General features: G+C 48.1%; 1 protein-coding gene across 1 annotated transcript in view; it reads right to left on the bottom strand.

The window, feature by feature from the left end:
- Positions 1 to 7500, bottom strand: part of dlg4b (discs, large homolog 4b) — a gene marked incomplete at its 3' end in the record, with an annotated part of 47510 nt that overhangs the window by 13414 nt on the left and 26596 nt on the right. Inside the window, exons 4-5 of the mRNA XM_083639812.1 lie at positions 2036 to 2086; positions 815 to 939 (exon numbers count right to left, since the gene is read on the bottom strand). Of these exons, the coding sequence (XP_083495938.1) occupies positions 815 to 939; positions 2036 to 2086 (176 nt within the window). The remainder of the gene's footprint in view (positions 1 to 814; positions 940 to 2035; positions 2087 to 7500) is intronic.

Raw genomic sequence — 7500 nt, 5'->3', positions numbered from 1 at the left:
AGACCTCCTCAAAAGACCTGAAAATGCTCCCTAGCAGGAGGAACAGCGGCACCAGCCTAGAACAGTTCATGAAACAGTGGAAGATTGTTTCCCTCTGTGCACAATAAGGACAGTCATGACTAAGATTGGGGTTTATCATGGAAATAAAAGCGTTAACAGCCACTATGCCATGCAAAACCCTCCACTGCATATCACCAGACAGTGGCTTGTACAACGCTCTCCACTCTGGTTTCACATCATCACCTAAACCAGGGATACTCGACTTGCTTTGCCCGGGGGCCACTTTCGTGAAATGATGATCACCAGATGCCCACGATACGATACTAAAACGATACTTGAGTCACGATAGTATTGCAATATTGCGATATATTGAATATTGCGATATATTGAATATTGCGATATTTTGATATATTGCGATTTCTTACTTTTTCAACTGAAAATGATGTCCCCAAAGGAAAACTTCTGGTTGATATAAGATTAAGATAAGATAAGTTTATAGCAGCCCGGTGGCCTGGCATGGCATGGCCTGCCAAAAAAAAAACAAATTTATTTTTAATTTTTTTTGCAATATCGATACTTGGCGTCCAAATATCGATACAATATCGTCAGGCAAAATATCGAGATACTATGGTGTATCGATTTTTTTCCCCACCCCTACTAGGGGGGAGATCTAGCCACTCAGGGGCAGGCCCAGAGACCCACCAGAGACCGATAAAATATATTGTGGGTGGGAGAGAGCTTGTATTAACAGTATCAACAGTCCTCCCACTGTGGTCTTGACTGTCGGGTTGGGTTTGTGCGTGCATGTGTGTACCTCAGCCGGCCGTCCTGAGCAGCAGCTCCTCCTGAGATGATCTTGGTGATGAAGATGGACGGATCGTCTCCGATGTGAGGGTTATCTGTTCCTCCTGCTATACTGAAGCCCAGGCCGGAGTTACCCTACACACACACACACACACACACACACACACACACACACACACACACACACACACACACACACACACACACACACACACACACACACACACACACACACACACACACACACACACACACACACACACACACACACACACACACACACGCGCGCGCGATAATTGAGACATAATTGAGCATGGGGATACAGGGACAAAAACCATTCAAGCTTCTGCGCCACTCGGATGTCCACCACCGCCACCCACTCGCACACTCACACCAGAAGGGGTGGAGAGGAGAGGAGAGGAGAAAGAAGAAATGAGAGAGGAGAGGAGAAGAAAAGAGGGGGAGGAGAGAGGAGAGAAGAAGAGAGGAGGAGAGAGAAGAGGAGAAGAAGAGAGGAGAAGAGGAGAGAGAAGAGGAGAAGAAGAGAGGAGAGAGAAGAGGAGAAGAAAAGAGGAGGAGGAGACAGGAGAGGAGAGAAGAAGAGAGTAGAGAGGAGAAGAGAGAAGAGGAGAGAAGAAGAGAGTAGAGAGGAGAAGAGAGGAGAGGAGAAGAGAAGAGAGGGGAGAGGAGAGAAGAAGAGAGGAAGAGAGCGGAGAAGCGAGGAGAGGAGAGAAGAGAGGAGGAGGAGAGAGGAGAGGAGGAGAGGAGAAGAGAGGAGAAGAGAGGAGGAGAGAGAAGAGAGGAGGAGGAGAGAGGAGAGGAGAGGAGGAGAGAGGAAAAGAAAGGAGAGGAGGAGAGAGGAAAAGAAAGGAGAGGAGGAGAGGAGAAGAGAGGAGAAGAGAGAAAAGAGGAGGAGGAGAGAGGAGAGGAGAAGATGAGGAGAGCAACCTTTGTCTGAGGAGGCGAGGGTTGTTATTTTGACAGATTCTTCATAAAATAACAAACGCAGATGTTAAATATAAACTCAAACATGTCGTCTGATTTAACCACAAACTGACAGCTCCTAAAATTAACTAACAGAGGTATTTTTGGAGGGATGTGTGTGTGTGTGTGTGTGTGTGTGCGTGTGCGTGTGCGTGTGCGTGTGTGTGTGTGTGTGTGTGTGTGTGTGTGTGTGTGCACACGTGTGTGTGTGTGTGTGTGTGTGTGTGTGTGTGTGTGTGTGTCTCACCCTCTCCAGTGTGATCTCTTCATATTCCAGCTCTCCTTGTTCTCCATTCATCTGAAAACAAAGAGAGACCAATATTAGCCTGAATTTGAAAAACACATTAAAACTTCTCCCTGCGTTCCAGACAAATGTAATCTCTCGAGACAGACTATCGACTTGCATCAAAAATCGAATAACAGCGCTCGTAGGGGGCAGGCTCGTAGGGGGCAGGCTCGTAGGGGGCAGGCTCGTAGGGGGGCAGGCTCGTAGGGGGCAGGCTCGTAGGGGGGCAGGCTCGTAGGGGGGCAGGCTCGTAGGGGGGCAGGCTCGTAGGGGGGCAGGCTCGTAGGGGGCAGGCTCGTAGGGGGGCAGGCTCGTAGGGGGGCAGGCTCATAGGGGGGCAGGCTCGTAGGGGGCAGGCTCGTAGGGGGGCAGGCTCGTAGGGAGCAGGCTCGTAGGGGGCAGGCTCGTAGGGGGGCAGGCTCGTAGGGGGGCAGGCTCGTAGGGGGCAGGCTCGTAGGGGGCAGGCTCGTAGGGGGCAGGCTCGTAGGGGGGCAGGCTCGTAGGGGGGCAGGCTCGTAGGGGGCAGGCTCGTAGGGGGGCAGGCTCGTAGGGAGCAGGCTCGTAGGGAGCAGGCTCGTAGGGGGCAGGCTCGTCGGGGGCAGGCTCGTAGGGGGCAGGCTCGGAGGGGGCAAGTTGCTACTTGCTACTAGCAACGAGCTAGCGTTGTTGTTGTTTACTAGCGACAGAGGGATTTGAGAGCGACACGCAGGGAGCTGAAAGGAAATCCATTAATGGTCAGAGCCAGTCGTCGGAGCCAATGGCAGGGCTTGCAGGGAGCGGAAAGGGATTTTGTTCCGTTGCCGACCGGAGTCCCTTGAGTTCCGGTTATTCATACATTGAAACGAGCCTGCCCCCAGAGGTTAGTTTTTTTACCGCTGGGTTCCCAGATTGAGCCAAATGTAACTACTGATTGTACTTGGAGAAGAAGAGAAGAGTCAGGGCAGCCACTAATGCCTAGCATACACTAGAAAACGTCAAAAAGGCTCAAAAAGGACGATGAGTGATAAGTCACTGAGTTTTTAGTCACAAACTGTAAGATTTTGAAAAGACTGCCTATTGGTGATGCGCGGGTCAGGGTTTTTTAAGGCCCGCCCCAACCCAACCCGTCATTGGAACCAGCCCGCCCCGCCCAGCCCATTAAAATATCTGAAAATTCCGAACCCAGCCCACCAGCAGCCCGCCACGGCCAATTTAATGTATGTCTCCGGACTCAGGAGGAGCACAGCAGAGCTTCCAAGGTGTGCAAGGTAGCTAATAACTCTATCTCTCTCCCCCCCTCTCTCTCTCACACACACACACAGACACTCACATGCTGCCGTGCGCGACAACAGTTGTAGCCTATACTGCTCTGGATGAGTGGCGGCTGCTTTCATGTCTGTCTTTCTTCAATGAATCCAAGGTCTTCAAATGGAGGTAGCAGGTAGAGAGGTAGGCTACAGAAACACTTCTTATTCTTCCCCATTTCTTTTAATTACCTCATGCGCTCTCAATTGGTCACGTAGCCTACTCACGTTGCAGTAAAGTTGACAAATAGATCACAGTCGAGTCCACAAGAGAAAATCTGCGGTGGCATTAGTTTTATGGACACTTCAAATAATAATTACAGTGAATACTCCTTCCAAAATGTTTGTTTTGAGAGCACACACGCTACCTCATTGAAGCGTTTCTTTACTCCATGTAGGCTATAGAGAGTGCAGCAGGAGTCTGTCTGATTGTGTGTAGGCCTACATGTGTGAGAGAGAGTTCACGTCTTAAGGTTAATTACTCTGCGTGTTTCACTGCTCTAAATTATTTAATAATGTTGCTTTGTCACGTTCTGAGCCTGCCCCGCCCGCACCCACGATATTTTCATAATTTGCCAACCCAGCCCGCCTGCGGGGCGGGCCAGCCCGCGGGACCCGGCGGGTTCTGGGTGACAACAGTCTACAACTAGCCTAGCCTACAACAGTTACAATTTCATCAGCAATCAATACAATCACTAGAGAGTACAATAAACATAAAAGTGCCAAAGGTGCCAAAGGTGGAGAGATTCAACTGTGTGAACAAGAGTGAACCAAAGAAGCACTCTCCAAATTATTCAACAATAGTTTAAAACTCGCAAGGGGGATGAAGCTGGACAGCTTCAGACTCTGCTGTAGCGTGTTCCAGGTGGAGGGGGCAGAGTAGGAGAACACCACGCTCAGTAGGTACCACGGACTGAGGGGATGGAGTAAGTGATGAAGTCCTGGGTGCGTAGGCTATAACTGGACTGTTTGCGAGATAGATGGGCAGATAAGTAAGTGGGCAGCAGACCTAGGATGGATTTGTAAATGAAGATGTACCAGTGCAAGGTTCTGTGCATGGAGAGAGAGAAGACCATTGACTAAGGAATACAGAAAACAATGATGTGTGAGGGGTTTACAACCAGTTATAAATCTCAGTGCACCATGATAAACAGCATCCAGCAGATGGAGACAATTAACACACGCATTCATAATATACAGAACATCTCCATAGACCAAAAGAGGCAAGAAGGTGACAGGTAGCTGCTCGAGTTCTATTATCTACAGTATAGCATGTGTTGTTAAACTACTGATCTGTGTTATTCAGTTGGCTCTTCTGCTGTCACTCGGTCTAATGGGCTCAAATCTGCTCGGCTAGCTCCTCCTGCTGGCACTTCCATGTAAGCACATGGAAGGCCAGGGAGCCTCCTGAACAGAGCCATACCGCCAAATGGAACTATAACAAATATCAATAAAAGCTTTATTTTAGGCTAAAGTGGTCCTGACTGAAATGGAGCATGGCGATAGTTCAGGCAGGCCATGTGGTCAACCAAGCACAGCTTAAACCTTAAAGGAACACTCCGCCCATTTTCAACCAGCTTTGTATCATTAGAACATCAGTAGTATATCAGAAAACTGTAAACTGTTTTGAAGTCTGTCATTTAATTTGAAAGTTATTGAGTGTTAAAGTGTGGACCAGTGACATCACTGGTCCACACTAACTCAAATTAATAACTCATTAACTCAAATCAACTGTCAAACATTCTGTCATTCATCTAGTTTGACAGTTATTGAGAGTTGATTTGAGTTAATGAGTTAGGCAGTATGCCTGCCTAATGTTGCTGCTTCCTCTGCAAGCTGTTTGCAACCCTGCCTTAGCCTTTGTTCACACCATACGCCGAAGCCACGCTAAAGCCGAGCTGAAGCTGAGCTCACGTTTTAACCGGTCACACAAGAAGCACTCTCTTTTCCTCGGCGACTCGCTCGGCGCGCCTTGACCCCGCCCACCACAACTTCCATTGACTTCATGCCTGGCAGCTTCACGCTTGGAAAATAGGACTGAATCCTGAATGATCGCTTCAGCGCGGCTTCAGCGTGGCTTGAGCAAGGCTGGTGTGAACGGCCTCGCCTGTTAACAAGGACGCTGAAATGAAACTTGTAGGTTGAGCGTAGGCTGAGCGTTGCTTCGGCGTATGGTGTGAATGTGGGCTTAGGCTTTCCATGTATGCTCATGGAAGGGCAGGGAGCCTCCAGAACCGAGCCATACCGCCAAATATAACGTGCAAATATCAATAAAAGCTTTATTTTTGACTAAAGTGGTGCTGACTGAAACGCCTCTACTTAACACTCCTTTATTCGTGTATATATTGTATATCTATCTATATATATAAAAGTGAAAAGTGGGCAATCTCTGTCTGTCTGTTCTGTTTACATTTTTGTCCCACTGATGATGTCACAGGCATTGTGACATCACTGATGATGTCATCAGTGATGTCGAGGCTAGGCGGCGCAGTGGGCGAGCTGCGTATGCGAGCTGCAGGGTCAGCTCGGTAAGCTGCAGGGCGGGCGAAGGCGGCGCATTGGGCGAGCCTAGAAATCCAGCGTGCGTAGCGTGCTAGATGCCTAGTTGGACTAGAGTTGCAATGTTGTGATTTGTCTTTTAGATATTTTTCCTATTTTCTTTATCTCTGAATATCGATATGACCCCTACACTGCATACAGACAAATTCCTCCTATGTAATCTTGCATATTGTGGCAATAAAAGTGACACACACGCACGCACACACACACACACACACACACACACACACACAGTGATGTAACACTAGAAATACACACACTTCCACTTCTCTCTCGTTCTTTCTCTTTCTCCTGAGAAAAGACTAACAGAGGGAGAGAGAGCGAGAGAGAGAGCATTACTGCTGTGTGTGTGTGTGTGTGTGTGTGTGTGCGTGTGTGTGTGTGTGTGTGTGTGTGTGTGTGAGTGTGAGTGTGAGTGTGTGTGTGTGTGTGTGTGTGTGTGTGTGTGTGTGTGTGTGTGTGTGTGTGTGTGTGTGTGTGTGTGTGTGTGAGAGAGAACGAGAGAGAGAGCATTACTGCTGCAACAGTGTTATATAACAGAGAATAAGTGGGGGAGAGAGAGAGAGGGGTGAAGAGGAAGGTAGAGAGACAGGAGAGAGTGGTAGAGAGAGGTACACACAGCTGGAGAGAGAGAGTGTCACGCTAGTCTGACTTGGTGAACACACCTCAGAGTGAGTGAGTGTGTGTGTGTGTGTGTGTGTGTGTGTGTGTGTGTGTGTGTGTGTGTGTGAGAGAGAGAGAGAGAGAGAGAGAGAGAGAGAGAGAGAGAGAGAGAGAGAGAGAGTGTGCGTGTGTGTGCAGGGGGTTCCCCAAGTGCCAGCTAAATAGCCCTATACTGGCCTCTCTCTGACCGGCTACTATTTTAGATTGAAATGGCGTTTGTGAGGTCACAGTGACCTTGAACTTTGACCTTTGACCACCAAAATGTAATCCGTTCATCCTTGACTCCAAGTGGACGTTTTGAGGCAAATTGGAAGAAATTCCGTCAAGGCGTTCTTGAGATATCACGTTAACAAGCTTGAAAATGGCGTTCGTGAGGTCACAGTGACCTTGAACTTTGACCACCAAAATCTAATCAGTTCATCCTTGAGTCCAAGTCGATGTTTGAGGCAAATTTCCGGCGGACGGACGGACGGACAGACAGACAACGCAAATCCATAATGCCTCCGGCATGGCTATCACCGGTGGAGGCATAAAAATCCCACCCAGATGCTGAAGTAAGCAGCAGTGACATACAGACACCACTTAACTAGGGCTGGGCAATATGGCCTCTAAATAATATCTCAATATTTTTAGGCTATATCATGATAAACGATATATATGTGATGTCCTCTGAAGCACTTCATAAATGCTCGATTTAACCCTTTGATGCATACAATTACACCAGTATGATGATTCTAGTAGTGTTCCCTGCAACATAAGTCTGCATTAAAAACATTGTTGTTCAGGGTCCAATCATATTTTTACCGGCCAAAATAATCAATTGCCTTTGGGGTCACGTATATGCCAATATACATAAATATACTACCACTAAAGATTAATTCCTGAATACTTAATTAATGTGAACGTAAAAACTAATGCGAA

Source organism: Poromitra crassiceps, assembly GCF_964638095.1.
Source record: "Poromitra crassiceps genome assembly, chromosome: 7".
In the NCBI taxonomy this organism is placed as follows: domain Eukaryota; kingdom Metazoa; phylum Chordata; class Actinopteri; order Beryciformes; family Melamphaidae; genus Poromitra; species Poromitra crassiceps.
The sequence above is the reverse complement of the archived record's forward strand: the minus strand, read 5'-3'. Positions and strand labels throughout refer to the sequence as shown.